General features: G+C 63.9%; 2 protein-coding genes across 5 annotated transcripts in view; one reads left to right on the forward strand and one right to left on the reverse strand.

The window, feature by feature from the left end:
- ARHGAP23 (Rho GTPase activating protein 23) overlaps nucleotides 1–16,448 on the forward strand; it is a 35,489-nt gene extending 19,041 nt beyond the window's left edge. For 3 of the 4 annotated variants that reach the window (XM_053999969.1, XM_053999967.1, XM_053999970.1), the window contains exons 3-24: nucleotides 2,008–2,032; nucleotides 2,869–2,961; nucleotides 3,313–3,391; nucleotides 3,658–3,712; nucleotides 4,462–5,899; nucleotides 6,769–6,924; nucleotides 7,044–7,155; nucleotides 7,237–7,294; nucleotides 7,400–7,537; nucleotides 7,626–7,925; nucleotides 9,748–9,809; nucleotides 10,113–10,240; nucleotides 10,375–10,493; nucleotides 10,574–10,729; nucleotides 11,499–11,577; nucleotides 11,857–11,930; nucleotides 12,028–12,117; nucleotides 12,210–12,335; nucleotides 12,429–12,470; nucleotides 12,585–12,678; nucleotides 13,983–14,014; nucleotides 14,128–16,448. In XM_053999969.1, coding sequence (XP_053855944.1) covers nucleotides 2,008–2,032; nucleotides 2,869–2,961; nucleotides 3,313–3,391; nucleotides 3,658–3,712; nucleotides 4,462–5,899; nucleotides 6,769–6,924; nucleotides 7,044–7,155; nucleotides 7,237–7,294; nucleotides 7,400–7,537; nucleotides 7,626–7,925; nucleotides 9,748–9,809; nucleotides 10,113–10,240; nucleotides 10,375–10,493; nucleotides 10,574–10,729; nucleotides 11,499–11,577; nucleotides 11,857–11,930; nucleotides 12,028–12,117; nucleotides 12,210–12,335; nucleotides 12,429–12,470; nucleotides 12,585–12,678; nucleotides 13,983–14,014; nucleotides 14,128–15,150 — 4,479 coding nt within the window. In that variant the 3' untranslated portion in view covers nucleotides 15,151–16,448. The remainder of the gene's footprint in view (nucleotides 1–2,007; nucleotides 2,033–2,868; nucleotides 2,962–3,312; nucleotides 3,392–3,657; nucleotides 3,713–4,461; nucleotides 5,900–6,768; nucleotides 6,925–7,043; nucleotides 7,156–7,236; nucleotides 7,295–7,399; nucleotides 7,538–7,625; nucleotides 7,926–9,747; nucleotides 9,810–10,112; nucleotides 10,241–10,374; nucleotides 10,494–10,573; nucleotides 10,730–11,498; nucleotides 11,578–11,856; nucleotides 11,931–12,027; nucleotides 12,118–12,209; nucleotides 12,336–12,428; nucleotides 12,471–12,584; nucleotides 12,679–13,982; nucleotides 14,015–14,127) is intronic. The other variant, XM_053999968.1, reaches the window with a different exon arrangement.
- A 4,874-nt stretch (nucleotides 16,449–21,322) lies between these two features.
- The window catches only part of SRCIN1 (SRC kinase signaling inhibitor 1), a 55,633-nt gene continuing 51,259 nt past the window's right edge, over nucleotides 21,323–25,696 (reverse strand). The window contains 3 exon segments of the mRNA XM_053999966.1: nucleotides 21,323–21,415; nucleotides 21,418–21,645; nucleotides 24,230–24,367. Coding sequence (XP_053855941.1) covers nucleotides 21,323–21,415; nucleotides 21,418–21,645; nucleotides 24,230–24,367 — 459 coding nt within the window.

A 25,696-nucleotide genomic window follows, 5' to 3' on the forward strand; every position in this document is an offset into this window, starting at 1 on the left:
ACAACGGCTGCAGCATCACTGGGAACGGCAGGAAAAGGCACCTCGGAGCCCCCGGGGCCAACCAGGGCTGGCGGAGTTTTGGTTCCCTCTCTCCTGACTGTTGGTGGGGATTTTCCAACTGGATCTGCCCTGGGATCTGTGTTTTTGTCACCCCTCTGAGTGACGTCTTTTGGGAGGACACAACCCTGGCTTGGCACCTCTGAGCCCGGATCTGGGCAGCGCCTTTCCCCTCAAGGATGCAGAGATCCCATGGAGCCTCCCAGCAGCAGCTTCCAGCGTGGATGGAGAACCCTCCACACCCCGAGGCACGAACCAGCTCCAAACTCCTGGAATTCTGGAATTCGGAACCCCCTTCTCTGCCCATTTTCTGTGGATGATGGGAGGAGAGCTTGAGACCCACACGTCCCTTTCCCTGCTCCAGGCTGGGCAGATCCTGGATGATCCCATCACCCCTGGAGCTCCACAGCTGCCCCACGGCTCCGGCTGCCCCACGGCCCGGGCGCTGGCAGACAGGGAAGTGAGTCACAGGGTGGGGAGAACCGACTCGCCGGAATCCCCGCTCGCCATCCTCCGGCACCTCCGGCTTTTCCCAGGCTCCTCATTCTGCCTCTCCAACCCCTTCCTGCCTTCCTGCGCCGGGAACACGGCCCCGTCCCCGCCAGCGTGACTCTGCCGGGGAGATTTTGTCATGGGAACGGCCTGAAGCTCCTCCAAACCCGCTCCCACCTCTCCACTGCCTTCCAAAAGATTGCTCCTGGGCACCCGGGCTGAGCCCTGCCCGGGCGGGGGCACCCGGGGCCGCGTGGGATGGAGCCGGATCAGCGCCGGGAGCTGGAGATGCTCTTGGAAAGAGGCTGGGAATAGCTCCCGGCCGCCGTGCGAGCCGGAGCCGGCGGGGCAGGGCGCGGTGGGGCTGGCTCAGCAGCAGCAGCCGCCGCCGCGGGGGCCGGCACCCCGCCAGCTCCGGGGGCTGAGTTTCGGTGGGTTGACTCAGCAGGGAGGGGACCGGGAGCCTCGCTCGCCACGCTCGCCGCGCTCATCGCCCTGGCAGCGGGGCCGCCGGGATGCCCCCGGGGCCGGGAAGGGCTCTGGGGTGCTACAGGGCGAGGGCGGGCAGGGAGGGGCTGAGCCCGTGCCCGCAGGGGCTCTCGGTGGCCCCACGGTCTCGCTGTGGGCCCCGCGGAGGCCGTGGAATGTGGCTTTTCCTTGGGCACCTGCAGCGGTGCCCTGGCTGTCTGCTCCTTGTCGCTCACCCTGGTGCCCTCCCGGCACCCTGGGGGCACCTGGCACCTTGGGGACACCAGGGCTGTGTCCCCACCGGCTGGAGGCTGTGGCCAGGCCTGTGCTCCCAGCCGGGCGTGGAAAAATCTGGCGCTGATGGAGAGAGAATTCCCCTTCCAGGTGCCCAAATCCCTCCTTGGGGGGGACGTGAGACCCACCCCGTGCCCCACCCCGACCTGGCACCCCCCGCCCGGGCAGCGGGGCTCTGCTGGGGCTCCCCACGGGGGGTTTGGGTTAAAAGGGCAGGGATTTGGCACAATTCCCACCCCACGGCACAGATCAGCGCCCACCGCAGCCCTGGCAGCCCCCGGCATGCACCGGGAGGCTGCAGGGATGGGCAGGGATGAGGATTTATCCAAGATGGGCTGGATCCCTCCCCTGGAACCCCGCGGCGGGGCTTGGGCTCTCCCCGGCCGGGCTCTGCGGCCCGGTGTGAAGGGCGAGATGCCACCCCGGGGCTGGCAGGGCCGCTGCCCGCTCCCCTGCCCCAAACCCGGCCCCAAACCGGCAGCTGGGTGCGGGGGGCTGCGGCGGGTCCCGCTGCCGGGGCCGCGCGGGCGGCCGGATCCGGTGTCAGGAGGTAATTTTAGCCGGGGGCGGCGGAGGGCAGAGGGATGCGCCGGTCCCGCGGGGCTTCGCGGGGCTGCCACCCCCCCAGACCCCTCCCGGTCCCCTCGTCACGGCCCCGCCACCAAATCAATGCTTTTCTCTTTCTTTTTTCGGCAGGAGGAGGAGAATGGGAACCGGGCAGGTGAGCACCGGCATGGGGACCCTGGGGACAGCAGCACAGGGTGGCACAGGGCGGCACAGGGTGGCACAGGGTGGCACAGGGGAGGGGCGGCTGTCACAGGTCGCAGCGCGTGTTGCTGTTGTTGTCACCGCAGCCCTAAATATCAGCTGGCGGTGAAGCCACGCGGTGCTTTGGTGGCGGTTTGGTGGCCCCAGGCACCGGCGATGGGCTCGGTGTCCCCAAACCCTGCGGGAGCTTTGCGGGATGTCACACCCGGAGGGGCTGCGGCGTGGCCAGCACCGGCCCCCGGCGAGCGCGGGGTGTTTGGGGACAGGGACGCGGCCCCGCTGTCCCCTCGCGGAGGCTCAGGGTGATGTGAGCGAATGTGAAGGTGTCAGAACGGATCGGCGCTGGCGCGGTGACGCGGCGCCGGGGCCGCGCTCCCCGGGCAGCCGGTGCGGGTGGCCGTGCCAGACCTGGCACCCGGTACCCGGTGGGGCTGGGGGACCCCGACCTCGCTCCGGGTGGGATTTGGGATCCCCGGTGGGCACCGCGCCCGCCCGGCAGCACCCGGTGGCTTCGGCTCTTGGAGGTGGTGGGGTCGGGGATGTGGGGGAGGACAGGAGGTGACTCTGGGGGAGGATGGGAGGTGACTCTGGAGGAGGACAGGAGGTGACTCTGGAGGAGGACAGGAGGTGACTCTGGAGGGGGACGGGAGGTGACTCTGGAGGAGGACAGGAGGTGACTCTGGGGGAGGACAGGAGGTGACTCTGGGGGAGGACAGGAGGTGACTCCCCGGCCCCGGGAGGGTGCAGGCTGTGGCGGCAGCTCCCTGACACGCTGTCCCCACGGAGCAGGTCCCCCCCGGAGCCGCCTGGAGCCCATGGACACGATCTTCGTGAAGAACGTGAGGGAGGACGGGCCGGCGCACCAGGCGGGGCTGCGCACGGGTGAGTGGGGACGCGGAGCCGGGGGTGGCTCCCGGCTGCTCGCGGGATCCCGGGAATGCTCCTCCTCCTCCTCTGCCGGGGAATTTCTTGCTTATTCTGCTCTTTTTTTCTGGCGTTGCTGCTCTTTTCTGCCGCTTCTCTCTGGTTCTGAGAGCGCTCTGCTCTCTCTGGTGCTGGGGTGCTCAGAGCAGCCTTGGGGGCCCCGGGGGTTCTCCTGGGTTTGGGGTCCCCCTTTGCTCCCTTTGCCACACGGGGTCTGGCAGGGATCTGCTCAAACCCTGGGTGACTGTGGGGACATCCTGGTGCCACCACTCCCTCATGGTGACACTGTCACCTTCCCGGGCCCTGCAGGTGACCGGTTGGTCAAGGTGAATGGGGAGAGCATCATCGGGAAAACCTACTCCCAGGTGATCGCCCTGATCCAGAACAGGTGAGTGCCCTTCCCGGATGGGAGGTGACAGCATGGGGACACGTCACAGCAGGCTCTGTCCCTCTGGGATGTCACTGGGATGTCACTCTGTCCCTCTGGGATCCCTCTGTCACTGGGATGGCCCTGAGGCGTTTGGGTGACCAGGGACAGGCAGCAAGGTGCTGTCACCGTCGTGTGGGGACAGGGACCTTCATCTCGTGGGGGATCCAGCCAGGTGTGAGCTTGGGGACAGGTGGGGACTGACCCTTCTGTCCCCTGTCCCGCAGTGACGATGTGCTGGAGCTCTCCATCATGCCCAAGGACGAGGACATCCTCCAGCTGGTGAGTTTGCTGGGCAGGTGCCTTGGGGACACTTGGGGACACTTGGGGACACTTGGGGACAGGGCTCCAGCGGCATCCCTGGAGGAGCAATGGGTGCAGAACTGGGAGTACTAGGGCAGGAACAGGGTGGGTGGGCCCCTGAGATTTTGGGGGAGCACCTGGCTCAGCTGGAGGATGAATTGTCCCAGGTTTTGGGGTCTGGCTTATCCTTGGACCCTTCCCAAGTGGCTCTGCCATGGCTGTGCCAGGATCTGGGGGTGACAGTGGCCCTGGCAGCGTGGCCTGAGTTTGGGGCTCCTCCTGATGCCCCTCCCGTCCCAACGTGGATATTCGGTGGCTTTTGGGGTCCACCACTGCTTGTCCCCAGCCTGGAGGACCCCTTCCTGTGGGGCTGGGGGGGGTTTACAGGGGGGTCTCCATCTGTGCCTGCTCCAGGCTCTGGGAATCCCCCAGCACGGAGTCAGGGGCACGTGAAAAGTGAGCTGGGCCAGCCGGGATGGCCGAGCCGGGGTCTTTTGGGAAGGAGGGGAGGGGACAGCAGAAGAGCTGCGGCTGCTGCCAGCGCTGCTCAGAGCCGGGGGGACCCCGTGGGAAAGCGGGATGGGTGTGGGGGGGCTGCATCCAGCCCAGCTGACCCCACGGGAGGTTTGTTCAGGGGTTGGGGGATGCAGAGAGCATCCCTACGGTGGGAATGTGGATGATTGTGACCCTGTCCCCCCTCCCTTACCCCCTGTCCCCCCCTTCCCCAGGCCTATTCCCAGGACGCCTACCTGAAGGGCAACGAGCCGTACTCTGGGGGGGCTCAGAGCATCCCGGAGCCCCCTCCCATCTGCTACCCACGGAAAACGTACCCCTTCCAGGCCCGGGGTGTTGAGCCCGCCCCGGGCCAGCCGCCGGACCCCCGCGCCCCCCGCTCGGCCACCACCGGTCCCTCGTCCCCGCTCGGCGCCCGCAGCGACACCGGCGGCAGCCCCGCGCACCGTCCCGAGGAACTGCAGCCCGGGGGTCCCCCCCCGCGCCCCGCCGCCCCCCACGGGCACCCCGGCTCCTTCTCCCGCCCCGCCTGCCCCGCCAACGTCGCATCCTCCGTGCCCGACCGCTACGGGATGTCCCCCGCCACCGCCTCCTGCTACGGCGCCCCCAAGCACCTCCCGGAGCACCGGACTCACTGCGGCTTCAAGGAGGGCGTCGGGGGGCTCTCGGGAGCCGGGCGGCCCCCCCGGGACGTGTCGGGTGCCCAGCATGTGCCCGGTCGCCAGGAGTGCCAGCAGGCGCTGTCGCGCTGGTTCTGCAGCCAGGAGCCGCGGCGCAGCGCCTCGGAGGAGCGGCGGCACGCCATGCCCCGCTACCGCAGCGTGTCCCACGACCGCCTCGGGGGCTCCGGGGCCGCGGCCCCGCGGGGCTGGCCCCACAGCGCCTCGCACGACACGCTGCTGCAGCCCAGCCGCGAGGGCTGGGCCCCCCGCGCCCGCTCCGACCACTACCTGGGCAGGTACGGGCGCTCCATGGAGGCGCTGGAGCCCGGCGCGCTGCTCTCGTCGCACCTCGACCGCTCCGCGTGGCCGCCCGAGAGGCTCTGCCGGGCCGCTGTCGCTGTCACCGCCACCGCCGGGCAGCCCATCCCGCCCGCTGCTTCCTCCTCCTCCTCCTCCTCATCGCGGGAGCCGGTGCAGAAGCACCCGTCGCAGCCCAACCTGCAGAGCGTGGATGACTCGGGCTACATCGGCTACCGCAGCTACAGCCCGTCCTTCCAGCGGCGCACCGGGCTGCTGCACGCCCTGTCCTGCCGCGACCCGGCCTTCGGGGGGCTGCCCACCTTCAGCATCGCGCAGCGGTCGGCGGCCCCGCTCAGGGACAGCGTGGTCAGCCCTGCCGCCCTCGCCGCGGCCACCCCGGCGGCGCCCAGCGCGCCCCGGGAGCCGCGGCCGGAGGGCGGCCGCGTGTCCGAGCAGCCGGAGGAGCGCAGGGAGGAGGTGGTGCTGCGGCAGAAGCCGCCCACGGGCCGCAAGGTGCCCGCGCCGCTGCGGCAGATGAACTTTGTGTTCCCCGAGGGGGTGAAGGAGACGGACATTTGTGACCCCACCGGGGCCGCGGGCAGAGGGGACAGGCCGGGGAGCGAGCGGCCGGGCCGGCGAGTGGCTCCCTTGGCGGCCCCCGAGGACTCGCTGGCGTCCATCCCCTTCATCGGTGAGTGCCAGAGGGCTCGCTGGGCACCTCCGGGAAGGGATTTAGGAGGTCCCGTGCCAGGGAGAGCACGTTTGGGGCTCAGAAGTCCAGAGCATCCATCTGTGGCCAGCGTGGAGAGGGGAAGGGCCAGCAGTGCCTTCAGTGCCTGGCAACCCACAGTGTCCTGCACCCCACAGTCCCCCACACCCCCCAATATCCCACACCCCACAGTGTCCTGCACCCCACAGTGCCCCACACCCCCCCAATATCCCACACCCCACAGTGCCCCACACTCCCCCAATGTCCCACACCCCACAGTGTCCCACACCCCCCCAATATCCCACACCCCACAGTGCCCCACACCCCACAGTGTCCTGCACCCCTCTGGATTTTCTGTCCCCAGGCAGGGCTGGGGTTGGTGATGGGGTGCCACAGTTCGGGTTTGAGCACCCTCACCCCTCCTTCTTGCCCTGCACCCCCTGCCCAGCTGCTGGAGCCCTGCATGCTCCTGCTCTGCTCTGAGGTGGGGATGGGGCTGTCCCTGTCCCTGTCCCTGTCCCTGTCCCTGTCCCTGTCCCTGTCCCTGTCCCTGTCCCTGTCTCACCTGGGATCTCCCTGCCCAGGACCCAGCTGGGTATGGGAAGCCACAGCTCTGCCCTGTTGCTGCTCCCAGGGAAGGAGCTGGGTGGGATGGGGCAGGAGGGGATGGAAGGGGGGTCTCAGGGTTGCTGTGGGTGAGGGTCTGGGTGCCCCATCAGCTCCTGGGGGTGGCAGCGTGTCCCCAGCCCAAGCCTGACACCAAACCCACCATGCTCAGAAGCGCTGGGGGGTCCCAGCAGGGACTTGCCCTGCCCCAAACCCCCCTCCAACACTGCCCACCCCCCTCACAGATGAACCCACCAGCCCCAGCATCGACCTGAAGGCCAAGCACGTCCCGGCCTCCTCGGTGGTGTCCAGCGCCATGAACTCGGCGCCTGCCGTGGCCACCAGCCCCGCGTCGCCCACCTTCGCCTTTGCCCTGTCCCGGCACTACTCCCAGGACTGCAGTAAGTGCTGGGGAGAGGGAAATGCCCTGGGAGTGTCAGAGGGGAGCAGCCCCCCGCCCCAGAGCCCTGCCCGGCGCCCCCGGGCTGAGCAGGGCGGGTTTGCCCCCTCCCCACCGCAGGCAGCATCAAGGCCGGCCGCCGGTCCTCCTACCTGCTGGCCATCACCACCGAGCGCTCCAAGTCCTGCGACGACGGTCTGAACGCATTTCGGGATGACGGGAAGATCCTAAGGTAGGGCTGGAGCCCCCTCCCGGTCCCACCGCCCCCCAGCTCCCACCCCCCTCCCGCTGACGGGGGCTGCTCTCCCCCCAGGAGGATGCCCAGCAGGGTCCCCAGCCTCCGCATGCTGAGGAGCTTCTTCACCGATGGGGTGAGTGCCGCGCCGGGGGCTGCCCTAAAAGACCAGGGAGGGTTCCCTGGTGGAGCAGGGGGTGTCGATGGCCTCGCCCCAACCCCTCCCTCCGGCCCCTCGCAGTCTCTGGACAGCCTGGGCACGTCCGAAGACGCCCGTTCCAAAAGACACTCAACCTCCGACCTCTCGGACGTGCCGTTCAGCGCCGTGAGGAAGGAGGGCTGGCTCCACTGCAAGCAGATCCTCACCAAAAAGGGGAAGGTAGGCGGGGGCTGCCCCCAGCCCGGAGCCCCGCGGCCGGCGGGGGGGCCGCTCCCTGAGGCCGGCGCTCCATCCCTTCTCCCCGCAGAAGGTCGGTGGAGGCATCCGGCAGTGGAAGCGCGTCTTCGCCGTGCTGCGCACCCACTCGCTGTACCTGTGCAAGGACAGGCGGGAGGCGGTGACCTGCGCCCCGGCCCCAGGTGAGGAGGAGCCGCCGATCAGCATCCAAGCGTGCCTGGTGGACATCTCCTACAGCGAGACCAAGAGGAAGCACGTCTTCCGCCTGACGACCGCTGACTTCTGTGAATATCTCTTTCAGGCAGAGGATCGGGAAGACATGCTGGCCTGGATCAAAGTCATCAGGGAGAACAGCAAGGCTGAGGGCGAGGTGAGAGCCACATGGGGCTCCCGGCTGCCTCTGGCTCTCCCGGCACTAACCGCCTCGGCTCTCTCCGGCTCTTTGCCTTGTGCTGCTTCCCCAGGCCACGGCCAGGCCCGTGCCGTGCTCCCAGGGGTGCGTGGGGGCTCGTGGCTCCCAAGAAGAGCGTGACCCCACGGCCTCGGCCGGGGCAGGGCGCACGGGATGCTCGGCAGAGGGGCCGTGGCTCTGCAGGCGGGGCTGGCGCCGGATCCGCTGCGCCGGTGTTCAGTTGTGCGGTGGCAGAGGAGCCTGTGTGGCTCTGCCGAGGTCTGGCGTGGCTGTGCCAGGGTGTGTCCTGGCTTTGGTGAGGTGCGACGTGGCTGTGCCATGGTGTGACGTGTCCCCACCACTGTGCGATGTGGCTGTGCCGTGGTTTGACATGTCCCTGCCATGGTTTGGCGTGGCTGTGCCAGGGTGTGACTTGTCCCTGCCATGGTGTGACTTTTCTCTGCTGTGGTGCGATGTGGCTCTGCCATGGTGTGACCTGTCCTTGCCATGGTGTGTCCTGTCCTTGCCATGGTGTGGCCTGTCCCTGCCATGGTGTGGCCTGTCCTTGCCATGGTGTGGCCTGTCCCTGCCATGGTTTGACTTGTCCCTGCCATGGTGTGGCCTGTCCGTGCCTGGTTTGACATTGCTCTGTTCTGGAGAGACGCCAGGCACGGTGCCCGTGTGGTGCTGCCGAGGCTGAGCCCTCCCTGGGCAGCCGTGGCTGTGCGAGGTGCCTCTGGTGTGAGATGGGCAGAGCCGCAGGATGGCTGTGCCAGCTCTGGCTGGCCACGTGGCTCGGTGGCTCGCTTTGGTGGCAGTGGTCACTCCGGGCTTGTGGCAGGCTCCGGCCCTGGAGGGCGCGTTGAGCTCGGAGCGGTCTCTGGCTGTGGCACAGCCTCGTGACGGAGAGTGCGGGGGGCTCGGCGGGGACGGTGCTGCCGGGTCAGAACCAGATGGTGCTGCCGGGTCGGAACTGGATGGTGCTGCCATGGTTGGAACTGGACAGTGCTGCCGTGGTTGGAATTGGACAGTACTACTGGGTTGGAACCAGACGGTGCTGCTGGGTCGGAACTGGATGGTGCTGCCGGGTCAGAGTAGGACGGTGCTGCTGGGTTGGAGCTGGACAGTGCTACTGGGTTGGAACCAGACGGTGCTGCCGGGTCGGAACTGGATGGTGCTGCTGGGTCAGAGTAGAACAGTGCTGCCGTGGTTGGAATTGGATGGTGCTGCCGGGTTGGAGCTGGACCGTGGTGCTGTTCAGAACTGGACAGCGCTGCCGGGTTGGAATAGGATGATGCTGCCGGCTTGGAGCCAGATGGTGCTCCAAGGTCGGAACCGGATGGTGCTGCCGATTTGGAGCTGGACAGTGCTGCTGGGTCGGAACCGGACGGTGCTGCTGGGTTGGAACTGGATTGTGCTGCCGGGCTGGAACCGGACGGTGCTGTTGGGTCAGAACCGGTGCTCCAGGTTGGAACGTGCGGAGCTGTCTGGGCAAACCCCGGCGCTGCGGTGCTGTCGGGAGCATCCTGTGGGGATGGCTCCGTGTCTGTGGAGGCTTTGCCGTGCAGCGGCGCGGGTTGGTGGAGGTGTGCGTGCCATGGAAGGACACACCTGTGTCCGGCTCGGACCCTGCTCTGTGGCCTGGAGTGATGGACAGCAGTGGGGCTGTCCCGGGGCAGCGGGGACCTGGTGCTGCCCTTGCCCGGTGCCACCCGGCCCCGCGGAGCGTGGACTTGCCCGGGGGTGTCCCGTGGACGCGCTGCTCAAGCTCTCCCTTCCCCTCTTCTCTCTGCCTCCCCAGGACCCCGGTTTTGCCAGCCAAGCCCTTATCAGCAAGAAGTTAAACGACTACCGGAAAGTGAGGTACGGACCGGGGTGGTGGGCACCGAGACCCCCGGGGCGTTGGTCACCCTGGTGTGACGGTGACGGAGCAAAGCTGGCGGCTCCCTGGATGGGGCAGTGATGGAAGAGCCGCCCGCACCCGGCGTGGCCTGGGGTCAGCCAGAGTGGCACCTGGCACTTGTAACAAGGGTTGGAGCAGCCCGGTGCTCCCCAGGTCTCTGTAGGAAGCCTGGGGGTGATGCTGGCAATGTTTACCGGGAGGTTTTGTGCCGGGCTGGTGCCCCTGGCCGTGCCCCACCTGAGCCCTCCCCGCTCTCCCTGCAGCCCTGCGGGCACCAAGCCCGACTCGTCGCCCAAGGGCCCTCGCGGGCTGGGGATCCGAGCCGAGTTCCTGAAGCAGACGGGAACCAGCACGCCCCGGTCCCCCAGGCAGGACGCGGCCATCACAAAAGGTATGTGGGACACCCCAGGACAGCAAACCCAGGGTGCTTCGTGTCCCCCAGGGCTGCTGTGGTGCTTATCCCTGTAGGCTGCTCTTCCCATTTAACCCAAGTGATCCTGTGGGTTTTTTCCCCCCCCACTCCAGATGAAAGCAGCACCCAAAAAGCCCCGTGGGGCATCAACATCATGAAGAAGAACAAGAAATCTGCCCCGCGCGCCTTTGGCGTGAGGCTGGAGGATTGTCAGCCTGCCCCGGACAACAAGGTATGGCCATGCCACCACCGCCAGCCCTCGGGGACTCTGCACAGGCCTGGCACCCCCTGAGCCTGTCCCTGTCCCTGCAGAATGTGCCCCTGATCGTGGAAGCATGCTGCAAGGTGGTGGAGGACCGGGGCTTGGAGTACATGGGCATCTACCGCGTGCCCGGCAACAACGCGGTGGTGTCCAGCCTGCAGGAGCAGCTCAACAAGGGAGCCACCGAGATCAACCTGCAGGACGAGGTGAGGGCAGGGCAGGTGACTGTCCCCATGGCTGGCCCCATCCTGCTCCCCATGCCTGTCATGCCTCTGGAATGCTTTCCTGGTCTGTGTCATTGTCCCTGTCCCCGTCATCATCCCTGTCCTTGTTATCATCCATGTTCCTGTCATCATCCTTGTCCCATCATCATCCCCGTCCTTGTTATCATCCATGTTCCTGTCATCATCCTGTCCCATCATCCCTGTCCCCATCAACATCCTCGTCCCCACCATCCCTGTCCTCATCATCCCTGTCTTCATCATCATCCCTGTCCACATCATCATCCCTGTCCTTGTTATCACTCATGTTCCTGTCATCATCCTGTCCCATCATCCCTGTCCCCATCATTCCCCCCCCCCATCATCCTGTCCCATCATCCCTGTCCCCATCATCCCTGTCCCCATCATTCCCATCCCCATTGTCCCTGTCCCATTGTCCCTGTCCCCATCATCCTTGTGCCCATTATCGTCCCTGTCCCATTATCCCTGTCCCCATCATCCCTGTCCCACTGTCCCTGTCCCCTCCAGCCCCGTTTCTGTCCCCTGGAGTGGCAGGGCCGCCTAGCGGTCGCTGCCAGCACTGGAGGTGACATCCTGGGGACACTTCTGTCCCCTTGCGTCTCGCCACGCCGCTGCGATGGCTCAGGACTTTCCCTGCCTGTCGCCGGGGCTGTCCCTGGTTTGGGGACTTCGTCCCGCTGTCCCCTGGGTGTCCCTGGTTGTCCCTCTGAGCAGCGTCTTCTGTCCCCCGCAGCGGTGGCAGGACCTGAACGTCATCAGCAGCCTCCTGAAATCCTTCTTCCGAAAGCTGCCCGAGCCCCTGTTCACCGACGGTGAGTCCCTGTCCCCCGGGGCCACCAGAGCCCCAAACCCCACCCCCCGTGTTGGGGACAGGCCCCCAGACCCAGTGACACGACCACCCATGGTGGGGGACCACGCAGACCCCCTGTCACCAAGGCCACTAGTCCTTGTCCCTCCTTGCCCTGCAGTGGGAGCAGCACTGAGACCCTTCCCCAGTATCTCCAGCGGGTTCACCCGGGGGTCCCTGACTCTGGGGGGGTGGTGGCCTGTCCCCTCCACCCTGCAGTGACACCCTGATGTGCCACTTCCAGATAAATACAACGACTTCATCGAAGCCAACCGGATTGAAGATGCCAGCGAGAGGATGAGGACGCTGCGGAAGCTGGTAGGGACGTGGGACGGTGGCTGGGGTGGGGACACCGCCCTGGAGCCCCCCTTGGGTGGGGACAGTGAGCAGAGGGGTGACACAACGCGTCCCACAGATCCGGGACCTGCCAGGCCACTACTACGAGACCCTCAAATTCCTGGTGGGTCACCTGAAGACCATCGCTGACCACTCGGAGAAGAACAAGGTAGCGACCCCCCCCACCCTGGGAATCTCCTGCCCCACCTGGAGCCCCCCGGCCTGGGCTGGGCTGCAGCTCTGAGCCGGCTCTGGGCGCAGATGGAGCCCCGGAACCTGGCGCTGGTGTTCGGCCCCACGCTGGTGCGAACCTCCGAGGACAACATGACCGACATGGTGACGCACATGCCCGACCGCTACAAGATCGTGGAGACCCTCATCCAGCACGTGAGTGGCACCCCTGGGTGGGCGGGGGGGGACAGGATCTGCACCCCAGAAATGGGGACGGAGCTCCTGACCCCTCTCCCGTCTCCCCCACAGTCAGACTGGTTCTTCAGTGACAAGGAGGACAAGGGTGAGAAGGTGAGGCCTGTCCCCGCTCAGGGGGTCTCGCTGTGCTTCAGGGGGGTGCAGACCCCCAGATGGGAGCTGGGGGGCTCTTGGCAGCGCCCTGATCTCTTTTTTTCCCCCCCGCAGACCCCCGTGGATGAGAAGGAGGCTCAGTCCGTGCCCAACATCGAGTACCTGCTGCCCAACATCGGCAGGACCGCGGCGCCCGGCGATGCCGCAGGTGAGGGGTGGCACCCGTGACATCGTCCCCTCCGCTCCTGGCACCCCGGAGTGCCCCTCCCGACTCTCTGTCCCCCCCCGCCCACATCCGTGGGCACGGCCACGGCCAACCGGTGTGTGCTGGAGTGGGACATCCCAGCGCCCTCCTGTCCCAAGCTGGGAGCACCCCCGGGGATGCCCGAGGAGCCCCCTGCCCGCCCTGTCCCGTCCCCCTTCTCTCCGGTGGCCACTCCTTGTCCCTCAGGGCAGCGCCCACCCCGCGGGACCCCCCCGCCCGTGCCCGCGCTGCCACACCTGGAGACCGGGAGCCTTTGACGTTGGACTGATTTCTTACGTTCTTTCCTTGAACTTCTCTGTGCTGTCCTCTTCCTCCTCCTCCTCCTCTTCCTCCTGCAGCGGATCTCCTCGAGAGCTAGAGCGGGTACAGTCTGATCCCGGGTGCATTGCTCACGCACTAACCCTCGGGGGGACCACGAGAGAGGGGGAGCGGGGGGCACCGCGGGAGGGGAGGGGACCCTGCCCTGCCTGGCACTGTCCCCAGGGTCCCCAACACCAGCAGGGGAGAGCCCCAAATCCTTCTCCCTCTGCTCGTCGTTGGCCAGTGCCTGTGGTGGCATCCCGCCGCAGGGATGGCTGTGGGGTGTCCCAGAACCCGCAAATTCTGGGGTGTGGGGTTCCCAAAGCCCCGGGGAGGGTCAGCACCCCCTTTCTGCCTCCCCCTCTCTCGTTGTCAGCACTGCTAACCCCATCCCGGGCATGCGGGGCGGGAGAGGGGTCTGTGTCCTGTCCTTGTCCTTCACACAGCAGGGCCAGGGCTGCCTGTCCCCTGTGTGTCCTCTCTGTGTCCCCTCTGTGTCCCCTCTTTACCCCGTAACCCCCTGGCCTGTCGCAGCCCCCTCCGGCACAGCCCCCGCTCCGAGGCTGGCTGCGGCACGGAGCCACCTCCCCGCCCTCCCTCCCGGCGACGCGGCAGTGGCAGCGCCCTGTCCCCTCCGTGTCCCGTGGCCGCGGGAGGGTTGGGGTCCTACCGCGGGGGTCCTGGCTGTGTGTCCCGGCTGCGTGTGCCTGCGTGTGTCCCCCTTGTCCCCACTCCTCACCCTGGGTGAGGCGAGCAGTGCCAGGGACCCCCCCCGCAATGACCACCGGAGCCCCCTCCTGGCACGTCCAGCTGCTGTGACAGCCCCGGCATGTCCCCGTCCTGGTTTGGGGGAACGGAGCAGCATCCCCAAAGAGACCCCAGACCCCTCCCCAGCACATTCCCCCCGCCGGGACCCCTCTAACCCCCCTCTCCCCTCTGCTTTCCAGGCTCGACCCGCAGCGGCTCCGCCAAACCGAAGGTGAGCGGGGTCCCGGGCTGGGGCTGGCAGGGCGGGCACGCGGGGCTGGGGACACTCAGCCTGTCCCTGTCGGTGTCGCCGCCACCCCTGACCCGCTGTCCCCTCGCCCGCAGGGCACGTGGCCGTCGCGCAAAGCGCCGCCGCACCGGGAGCTTCTCGCCATCCCCTTCGTCTCGGCCGCCGCCCGCAAGAGGAAGAAGAGGAGAGAGGCCGAAGGCGTTGGGAGCAGCACCGACGACGACGCGGAGCGCAGGGACAGCCCGGGCCGGCAGCGGGAGCAGGAGGGCCCCGCGGTGACACCGGGCAAAGCCCCCCGCGGCACCAGCACCGAGCCGGCGGCTTCGGGCCCGGCCGGGATGGAGCGGGAATGCTCCGCCGATCCCGCGGGCACCGGCTCCGAGCCGGCACCGGACGCCCGCTCCATCGTGTCCGGCTACTCCACGCTGTCCACCATGGACCGCAGCCTGTGCTCCGAGGTGCACTCGGTGGCCGGGAGCCGCGGGGAGGAGGCGGATGACGAGCGCAGCGAGCTCAGCCACATGGAGACGGACACGGAGAGCCGCGAGGGGGCCCGGCCGCGGCCGGGACAGGCCGGGGCGGGGACAGGCGACGAGGACAAGTCACCCCTGGGCCGCCCCTCCTTCAACTCGCACCGCCTGATCCAGTGCGACACGCTGGCCCGCAGGAAGCTGGGGCGGCCGCGGCCGGCCGGGGACAGCGCGGGGGCGGCCAGCGGCGACGAGCAGAGCTGGGTGGCCCCCGGGCGAGCGTCGCTGCGGGAGCAGCTCCGGCAGCACCTGCGGGGCTCCGCCGATGACATGGGGGTCCGCCTGCGCCGGGCGCACTCCCCCGAGACCCGCCGCAAGAAGAGCAGCTGGCGCCGGCACACGGTGGTGGTGCCCGGCGGCCTCAAGGACCTCAACTTCAACGAGTGGAAGGACCCGCGGGGACTCGAGGGGACACCGGGACCCTGTCGCGACAAGGACTCGGGGCTCAGCAGCCTGGAGTCCACCAAAGCCCGGCCTGTGGCTTCAGCCCCGGCCCCGCCTGGCACTGCTGGCCCGGGCACGGCCACCAGGAGCCCTCCGGGTAGCCCCGGCCCCGCGGCGCCCCTGCGCTTCCCGCAGTGTCTGTGACCCCCCCCCCGGGCGGTGTTTAATTTAAGGACTGTCCCTTGTCCCCGTATTTAATTGTGCTCTGGACGAGCTGCTGGTGTTATTTAACAGGTCCCGGTGGCCCCGCGCCGTGGGGGGACAAAGCCACCCCGTCCCCCACGCTTTGGGGACCAGTGGCGGTGCCACCGCACGGTGCCCCAGCCCCCAGGCAGTGCCAGGAGGGGCGTGGGGGCTCAGGGGAATGTCCCCAGGGGTGGCCCTGCTGTCCCCAGCCGCGGCGGAGCGAAGTGCGGGCACTTCCCTGGGCGCTGCGGCTGCTCCGGCTGGGACCTGGCCCGGGTTGGGGACCCTGGGGACCCTGGGGACACTGGGGACACTGGGGACCTCGGTGTCACACACCCTTGCTCTAGGGCACCCTGGGGACCCTGTCAGAGACCCCTACCCTTGGGGACATCAGGGTCAGAGACCCCTACCCTGGGGACCTCGGTGTCACAGAGCCCTGTGCTGGGGGACCCTGGGGACATCAGGGACCCCGGTGATCCCGATGCCAGACCCCTGCCCTGGGGACCTTGGGGGTCCCATCTCAGAGACCCCTCGTGGGCTGGGGTCCCTTGGGGACTTCAGCACTGTCACCCTCACCTGGGGGGGCTCTGCAGAGCTGGGGGAGGCTGGCACTGAGGGGGGACACCCTGTGACAGGGGGGACACCGCCACCCTTTGCCCCCCGTGTGTGGCACGTCCTGGAGTGTCCCTGTCCCCTCCCATCGCTGTCCCCTTCCTGCCCCCCCAAGGCCAGAAGCACTTTAGGAAGGGAGTCTGGGGACCCCGGGCGTGGCCACGCGGGGACACAAGTGCCACCACCTCGGTGGCCTCGTGTCACACCCTGTCACCGTCTCTCCGTGTCCTTCTCATACGTTAATGCAAATATTTGCTGTAAAGTCGTTTGGTTTTTTTCCTTTTCTTTTCGGATTTTTTTTTTTTTTTTTTTTTTTTTTTTTTTTTGTTTGTTGTTGTTGTTCCTTTCCCCCCTGTAAATATCGTCCCTGCCCCTGTAACATATCCCAAAGGATTTCTAAGGATTTTTTAAGAAGTTTTGCTCAGCGGGAAGGCCAGCCCCGAGCAGGGGACGTGCTGGACCAGTGGTGACTTTTTAAAACCCTCCTGCATGTCCCCCCCCCAAAATCCCTTCCCACCCCAATTCCCGGCCCCATCGGGATCTGCAAAACTGCAAAAAAAACCCCAAACCAACCCAAAAAATCCCCCTTGCTTTGCCCCCCCAGCTCCAGTCTATGTATGGGAAATAAACTGGTTATTCAAGGTTTTGTTGGTATTAATTCCCTTTTTTTTTTTTTTTTGGTGGGCAGGAACCCTCAAATTCCTGGTGCTGGGAATTTTTATTCCTGGGTTTCTCCATGGGAGGATAAATCTCATTTTTCTCTGAGCCTGTGGGGAGGAAATAACAGAATTGGGGCTGCCCCATCCCCATCAAATTTCTCAACTTTCAATTTCTCAGATTCCTCAAATTCCTCAAATTTCTCAGATTTCTCAAATTCCTCAAATTTCTCAAAATTCGGGGAGAGAGGGGATAAAAGTGAGAGAAAAAAACCGCCAGAAAAAGACAGAAAAGGAGGCAAAAAAAAAAAAAAAAAGAAGGTAATTTTATTAAAGCCGGACACTCTGATAGAAAAGAAAAATTAGAAAGGGAAAAAGGAAAATAATAAAAAGCAACCCTTTTGTCACGGGAATTACAACGGTCACACACAACTACCCATGGCATCCACGGTGACACGGGGGACACAGCGGGGGGGTGGCACAGGGTGGGGGGGTCCCCCTCCCTCCCCTCCCCCGCTTTTCCCCTGCGCCAGGCTTTTTTTTTTTTTTTTTCCATTTTTCTTCTTTTTTTTTTTCTTCTTTTTTTTTTTTTTTTCTTTTCTTCCCCTCCATTTTCAACTCTTTTTTTTTTTTTTTTTTTTTGTACTTTTTTGTTCCTTTTATTTCCTTTTTGAAAACAGTTCACGAGAAAATTCATGCGGAAAAGAGAGAGAGAGAGAGACACGACGGCGTAGAAACCCCAAAACAGCCTCTAAGGAGAACCAGAAATTCGGTTTTTTTCCTTTTTTTTTGGCGTTTTTTCACTTTTTCTTCTCAGTCCGTCTTTTTTTTTTTGTCCTTTTCAGAGTCGTAGCCTTTTTTTTGTTTGTTTGTTTTGAAACAACATCCAGACGAGTAAAGCGGGGAGCGCATGCAGCGGGCGCCTCCGACACATGCACGATGTAGGCAGCGCTTGGATTTGGGCTTTTTTTGTGCTTTTTACGCATTTTCCTCTTTTTTTTTTAACCATTTTTTAAAATATTTTTTTCCGGTCTGAACCAGATTCGAGTTGTTTTGGTTTAAATTTTGATTTTTTAATTTTTTTTTTTTCTGTTTTTTTGCTGTTTCTTGCTTCGGCGAGGGATTTGAGCGATGCCATGAAGGGGACGGACGCACACGCACACGCGGGGACATCACGCTCACGGGGACACCAGCTGGGACAAGGGGACATTGCGGGGGGGTTTGGGGACAGCTTGGGACCTGCCACCCCCTCAGCTGGCGTTGTCACCCCCTCACCTGGTGCTGTCACCCCCTGGTTTGTCACTGTCACCTCCCTGCTCTGGGAGGGGTGGCCTGGAGACAAAGCGGGGGTGGGAAAAGGGACAAGCCCCAAAATCGGTGACAGCTTGGGGACACCGAGGTGGGGACACCGCGGTGGGGACATCAAAGCGGGGACACCAAGATGGGGACATCGAGGTGGGGACACCGCGGTGGGGACATCAAAGCGGGGACACCGCGGTGGGGACATCAAAGTGGGGACACCAAGATGGGGACACCGAGGTGGGGACACCGCGGTGGGGACATCAAAGCGGGGACACCAAGATGGAGACACCGAGGTGAGGACACCGCGGTGGGGACACCGAGGACAGCCCCCTCCAGTGTCATTTTTAGGGGTGTCCCCATGGAGGGTGGCACTTGTCACCCCCCCATGACATTTTTGTGGGTGTCCCCAAGTGGGTGGCACTGTCACCCCCATGTGGGTGTCCTCAAGGGGAGGTGACATTCTTCTCCCCCACGTGGGTGTCCCACAGGGGTGGCATTGTCACCCCATGCGGGTGGCCCCAAGGGGGTGGCATTGTCACCCTCAATGAGAGTGTTCCAGCGGGGATGGCATTGTCACCCTCAATGTGAATGTCCCCAAGGGGGTGGCATTGTCACCCCCATGCGGGTGTCCCCACAGGGGTGGCATTGTCACCTCAATGTAAGTGTCCCCACAGGGGTGGCATTGTCACCCCCATGCGGGTGTCCCCATGGGGGATGGCATTGTCACCTCCATGCGGGTGTCCCCAAGGGGGTGGCATTGTCACCTCCATGCGGGTGTCCCCAAGGGGGTGGCATTGTCACCTCCATGTGAGTGCCCCCAAGGGGGTGGCATTGTCACCCCATGCAGGTGTCCCCAAGGGGGTGGCATTGTCACCCTCAATGGGAGTGTCCCCAAGGGGGTGGCATTGTCACCCTCAATGCGGGTGTCCCCAAGGGGGTGGCATTGTCACCTCCATGTGAGTGTCCCCAAGGGGGTGGCATTGTCACCCTCAATGGGAGTGTCCCCAAGGGGGTGGCATTGTCACCCTCAATGGGAGTGTCCCCAAGGGGGTGGCATTGTCACCCCATGCGGGTGTCCCCAAGGGGGTGGCATTGTCACCCTCAATGCGGGTGTCCCCAAGGGGGTGGCATTGTCACCTCCATGTGAGTGCCCCCAAGGGGGTGGCATTGTCACCCCATGCAGGTGTCCCCAAGGGGGTGGCATTGTCACCCTCAATGGGAGTGTCCCCAAGGGGGTGGCATTGTCACCCCATGCGGGTGTCCCCAAGGGGGTGGCATTGTCACCCTCAATGCGGGTGTCCCCAAGGGGGTGGCATTGTCACCTCCATGTGAGTGCCCCCAAGGGGGTGGCATTGTCACCCCATGCAGGTGTCCCCAAGGGGGTGGCATTGTCACCCTCAATGGGAGTGTCCCCAAGGGGGTGGCATTGTCACCTCCATGTGAGTGTCCCCAAGGGGGTGGCATTGTCACCCCATGCGGGTGTCCCCAAGGGGGTGGCATTGTCACCTCCAGCCAGCAGAGCTTGGGAGCTGTCACCGCGCCCCCTCCTCCGGCGACACAAGGTGACAGAAGGTGACACGGCGTGGGGGTGACGGCGGGGCGGGGGTGGGGACAGCGCCAGGTGCCACCTCCCGCCCGGCCCCGGCAGCTGCGCCTTTGCTACAGCGAATTCACTTTGGTTCCGAGAAAAGAAATTAATTAAAAATCAAATTAATTCCGGACGCATCCGCGACTGCTATTGCTGCTGGCACTGGGGCACGGGCCGGTGTCCCCGGGGCCACCAGGGGACACCTGGCGACACCTGGGGACAAGGAGAGAGGGCGGGGACTCAGTGCGAGGGCGACGAAGCCGCTCTGGAAGCCACGAGGAGCTCTAAACCTAAGCAGGGATTTGAAATCCACCCCCTAAATAATACCGGACGTGATTGATTTATTTCTCTTCTTTTTCCTTTTTTTTTTTTTTTTTTTTTTTTTTTTTTTTTTAAGGTTTTTTTTTTTTTAGATCTTTTCCCCCTCTTTAAATATTTATATATAGATTTATATTACGTATATTATATATATATATATAATATGTAAATATATTTTTTAAAACAATATAAAATGTTAAGACACTTCACTTAAATGTAAAGAGTTGCTTTTTTTGCAATCCAAAGAAATTGCATCATGATTTTTTTTCCTTTTTTTTTTTTTTCCTTCCTTTCTTTTTTTTTTTTTGGTCTTTTTTTTTCTTTTTTTTTTTTTGGTCTTTTGTCCTTTTTTGTGTGTGTTTTCTCTTTGTTATTCAAAAAAAGGCTCTTGTTTCTTCTGTACAAAAATGATCGAGATAGAAAAACAAACAAACAAACAAAAAACAAACAAAAAAAATCCCAAAAAATCAGAGGAAGGGGGGGAAAAGAAAGAAAAAAGGAATAGAAATTGAAAAAAAAAACCAAAAATAATCAAACAATCAACCCAAGGACGAAATAGAGAACAGAAGGAATGATCGGATCTTGTGCTGCACACGCAGAGCACACGCACGCACACACCTGGGCACACCTGGGCACAGCTGGGCACAGCTGGGGCACATATGGGTACACCTGGCCACACCTTGAATGCACCTGGGCACAGCTGGGTACACCCGGGGCACACCCAGAGCACAGCTGGGCACAGCTGGGCACAGCTGGGGCACATATGGGTACACCTGGAGCACACCCAGAGCACACCTGGGCACAGCTGGGCACACCTAGAGCACACCTGGTGCACAGCTGGGCACAGCTGGGCACAGCTGGGTACACCTGGGTACACCTAGAGTACACCCAGAGCACACCTGGGCACAGCTGGGGCACAGCTGGGGCACATATGGGTACACCTGGCCACACCTTGAATGCACCTGGGCACAGCTGGGTACACCTAGAGCACACCCAGAGCACAGCTGGGCACAGCTGGGCACACCTAGAGCACACCCAGAGCACAGCTGGGCACAGGTGGCTACACCTAGAGCACACCTGGTGCACACCTGGGCACAGCCGGGTGCACCTGGTACACCTGAGGAGCACCCGGGCACAGCTGGGCACAGCTGGGGCACATCTGGGATGCACCTGGCCACACCTTGAATGCACCTGGGCACAGCTGGGTACACCGGGGCACACCCAGAGCACACCTGGGCACAGCTGGGTACACCTAGAGCACACCTGGGCACAGGTGGGTACACCTGGGGCACACCCAGAGCACACCTGGGCACAGCCGGGTGCACCTGGTACACCTGAGGAGCACCTGGGCACAGCTGGGCACACCTGGGACACATCTGGAATGCACCTGGGCACAGCTGGGCACAGCTGGAGCCCACCTGATGCCCACCTGTGGCACACCTGGCCCGGCCGCGCTGCAGGGAGGTGGCCACGGGCCACCCGCCCGGTGCCCCCCCGGCTGGGCAGGGCCGGGGCTGCTCCCCCGGGGCTCCGGGTCCCCGTCCCGCCCGCTCGTCCCCGCGGGGAGGGGACAGAGCCGCGGCCGGGTGACCCCGCCCGGCATCACCGCACCCCCGCGCCCCCCCAAACGCTCGACCTCGGACCCCTCCCCAATTCACACCCGCGCCCTGCGGCCCCTCCGGCACTCCCGGGGCCCCCCCGGCCCCCCTCGAGGGGAGCCGGGCGCGGTGGCGGCGGCGGCGACAGCGGCCGGGATGTCCCCGAGCCCTCGGCCCCGCCGGCCACGCAGCGGCGAGCCCTGGCCGGAGCTGTCCTCTCCTCCTGCGGGGACAACGCGGCGGCTCCCGGGGCGCTCGGGGGCCGCTCCGGGGGTCGCTCCGGGGGTGTCTTCGGGCGCCGCTGCTTCCCGATTTTCCGCGCGGTGGGAGCTGGAAGCTGCTCCTGGCCGGACGCTGGTGGGGGGAAGCTCTGAGAGCTCTTAAATAAAGAGAAAAAAAACCAAAAAAAAAACCCAAAAAAAAGGCGGGGAGGGGAAAGGGGAAAAAAGAAGGGAGGGGAACAAACCAACAGCGATCCAAAGGGGAGGGAAAAAAGGAGAAAAGGAGGAAAAAAAAAAAAAAAAGAGAGAGAGAGAGAGAAACAGAAAGTGGCTGGTTGGCCATGGCGGAGCGGGAGGGGACACAGAGGTCGGGCCGAGGCGCGGCACAGGCGAGACACAAAAGTTCTTTTGGCTGAGCGGAGGCGACAAAAACACGGATCAAACAGAAAGAGGAGGGGACACAGGTGGCAGATTCCCTCCAGAGCGCCTCAAGGAGAAGCCAAGTCCCAGGGAGGAAGAGGAGCCCGAGGAAGAGAGGAGGAGCCCCCCGGAGCAGGAGAGCGGCCGGGCGGAGCTGGCAGAGCTCAGAATGAGATGGAGGAGTTCCTGGCCCCAAAGGAAGTCAATACGGGGATGGATGTTCTGCCAGCTGCGGGTTTTTCTGAGACCGTGGGGGAGGTCTCACTGGCCTCTTTAGATGGTCTAGTGGCCTGGAAAGAAAAGCAAGATTCAAGGAGGACGAGGAGGAGGAGAAAGGGGTGGAAAGTCCAAAGAAAAAGAAAAGGGAAAAAAAAAAAATAAAAAAAAGAAAAAGACAAAAGAAAGGAGAGAAAAAGAAGGGGGGGAAAACCCAACAAAACAAGGACAGAAAAAAAAAAAAAACAAAAACAACCCAGAAGCAAAGGGAGCTCGTTCAGAAGCAGCACTGAGTCAGGCCTGAGGTCAAGCAGCTGGAAAAGGGCCACCACAAAGAGCACGACAAGAGCGGGTCCCACGTGTCACTGCACGGGCAGGGGACGTCCCCGAGAGGAAAGGACAGACGGACAGACGGGCACGCGGACACACAGGCACACACAGCCGGGGGCGGCACAGGGGACACGGGGGAGGCACAGGGGGGACAAGAAGGGCAGCGTTAGAGCGGGCACAGCCCCCGGCAGCGCCCGAGGGTGGCGGTGCCCACCGTGTCCCTGTCCCCGCCGTGCCAGGGGGGCACGGCCCGACCCGGCTGGAAATCCCACAGGGATGAGGAGAGGGATCCTCCGGCCCCGCCTCGCCCTCAGGCAGGGGTTGGGCTGCTGGGGGGAGAGGGGTGGGACACGGGTAAATCCTGCTCGGGGACAAAAGTGACGCGGGAAAGTCCTGCTGTGGCCACCCCGGCGAGGGCCATGGGGGACTGAGGGGTCACCGCGGCGGTGACACCGAACAGCCGGGGCTGTGCTGCCGGGTGGCCTCCAGGGGAGGGGACCTGGTGGCCTCACGGAGTCAGGAGATGCTTCCTGGCCCCTCAGGTTTGTCCGGTGTCCAGTCCAGGGGGAATCCAGAGGGAACTCTCTGTCTCTCCCTGATTCCACGGGGTGGGACAATCTCGCATGCCAGAGGGGACAGTCAGGGACACCCCGACCTTGAAAAACCTCAAAAAACCCTCAAAAAACCCTCAAAAAATCTCAACAAACTTCAAAAAACCTCCTCCCTGGGGAGATTTTTCCACTGGGAATGGAGCAGCCTAGTGGGGGTTTGACCCTTTTTGCCAACAGGTGCCCATTTTGCTCATTCCACATTTTTTCCCTCCAAACCCTGCTGTGAGGAGCTGGGAAAATCCTTCGGTTTGTCCGACGGACGCACGAGAATGAGCAGAATTGGGTTTATTGCACGGTTTGGGGGGTGGAAAAGGGATCGAGACACAGAGCCGGGGCAGAGGAGGGGTCAAGGTGAACCCGCTCGTGGTGCTGCTGCCCGGTGAGGGGGAAAGGGGCGCTGGGAGGGGGGGAACAGGTCAGCAGGGAGGGAGGGAGGGCACCCAAGTGGCCGTGATCCCCTGGCTTGTGGCCTGGGCCAGCTGGGAATGCATGAGCAGCACTGGGGCGACAGCAGGGACAGAGTGGGGGGAGCCCCGGAGCTGCCCCCGGGGTGGGGAGGGGTCAGTGCTGGCCGCTGGGTGCTGGGGGTGCTCCATCCCACCCCCAAAACGCTTCTCTTCCAGCTGCTGTGGCCCTGCTCACCCTGTCCCCAGTGCCACCACCCCGCCTGGGACACCCACAAGCTGCTTCTGTGGATGCACGGGGAGGGGCCCGGCTCCCCAAAACCTTCCCTGGCAAGGAATCCCCATCCCCAGAGCTCACGTGGCTCTGCCACGCTCATCAGCACGGCCACGGAGGTGGCATTGTCCCCCGGGGTGAGGGGACAACGCCGGGGCTCAGCCACCCCTCAGGGCGACACCCAGCGCTGGGCGACAAACGCGGCTTCAGCCTCCCCCCACAGCGAGGAGGAGTTTGTGACTGTCCCGTGCCCCTGTCCCCAGCGGCCAGGGCGGGCACAGAGTGTGGCAGGAGCCCCTCCCGCACCGCCACCACCGCGTCCCTCTGTCCCCAAGCCCGCCGGGCTCAGCCAAAGCCGAGAAGGCACCGAGAAAGAGAGAACGCAGTCCCAAAACTCATCACCCTGCGGGTGTCCCCGGCTCAGGCCGTGCCCGAGGGCGGTGCCAGGGCGGCGGGCAGCCCTGGGGCGGCTCTAGGGGTGGAGTACCTGCTGCTGGCCCTGGATCCGCATGTACTCCATGCGCTGCTTGATGTGCTTGCCCTTGTCGGGGCTGCCCTGCTGGCCCTGCTTCAGCCGCGACGCCGGGTTCACCACCTTCATGGCCGGGATGGAGACGCCACCGCTCTGCCGGGACACAAAACCCAGGGGGCAAAGGGTTAAAATTGGCTGGCGGAGCCCTCGCCGGCACCGCTGGATGCCTGGAGCTGCGCCACCCCTGCCAGCACAGCCCGTGGGGACGATGCCAGGCCAGGACGAGGTCTCGCCGTGAGCTCCGAACCCCGCCGGGACTTACCGGGAGCCACCCGAGAGGGGGTTTAGGGCACACACGGCAAACAGCGGGACACCGAGGGCGGGACGGGACAGCCCGCGGGGCCAAGAGAGAGGGAAAGAGGCGGCGGTAGGCAGAAGCAGATTCCAGGTGGGAACGGCGGCAGTGGGAATACAGAGGAGTTTATTTACTGTGCACAGGTGAGGATACACAGACGGCAGTGCTACACACCCCCTGTGTCCCCTCCCGTGCCAAGGCCCCCTCCCGGTGGCCTCCTGCCTGTCCTGCTGCAGCCCAGGTTGGGGAATCCGTGGCTCAGGTGAAGCTCTGGGATCCTCAGTGGTCCCCACAGATGGGACACGGGGGGTTCCCGCACCCCGCAGCACGAGGAAATCATCAAAGGATGGAAAATCCTCAGCTGGGAGGGACGCACGAGGATCATCAGAGTCCAAATCCCAGCCCTGGAGAGCCCCACAAGTGCCTGTGCCACACTATCCGCAGCATTCCCAGCCCTGGGAATCTTCCCAAGCAGCTCAGAATCCTTGGAATGTGACACCAGCCCCGCCCTGCCCTGCTCTGCTTTAGGACTGACCCATCACAGCCTCTCCCGCCTAACCCTGAGCCTGGCTTTGCCCAGCCCCAGCCATAAATCCATCCCACAGCTCCACTTCCCGTTTCCCGGGAAAAAAAAAAAAAAAAAAAAAAAAAAAAAAAAAAACGGGAAAAATTGCAGCTACACCCCCGTTCACCCAGCGAGAGCCCCCCGAGGAGGGAGAGAGCGGCTCCAAGTGGAAAAGGAGATTTATTCCCCAGCGCTGACTGTTAATAAAGGAGCAGGTTGTCGTCGCAGCAGAGCTCAGGGCATTTTTCCCCCCCTCCCTGCTTTTTCCCAGATATTCAGCTGGATTCCAGCAGAAAGCAATTTGGGATGGCTTCAGGGAGCTCGTGCTGTGGTTTAATTAGGAGAAACATCTGCCAGGCTCCAGCTGCCTCTCGTTAGGAGAGGGATTTTATGGAAAATGGTGAAACTGAGAGCGGTGCTTCGGCACCCAGCCCTGGCTGCCCCCGTGGGATGCTCGTGGATCCCGTGGGATGCTCTTGGACCCTGTGGGATTCTCATGGATCCTGTGAGATGCTCTCGGACCCCATGGGATGCTCCTGGATCCCGTGGGATGGTCTTCGAC

Source organism: Vidua macroura, chromosome 27, assembly GCF_024509145.1.
Source record: "Vidua macroura isolate BioBank_ID:100142 chromosome 27, ASM2450914v1, whole genome shotgun sequence".
In the NCBI taxonomy this organism is placed as follows: domain Eukaryota; kingdom Metazoa; phylum Chordata; class Aves; order Passeriformes; family Viduidae; genus Vidua; species Vidua macroura.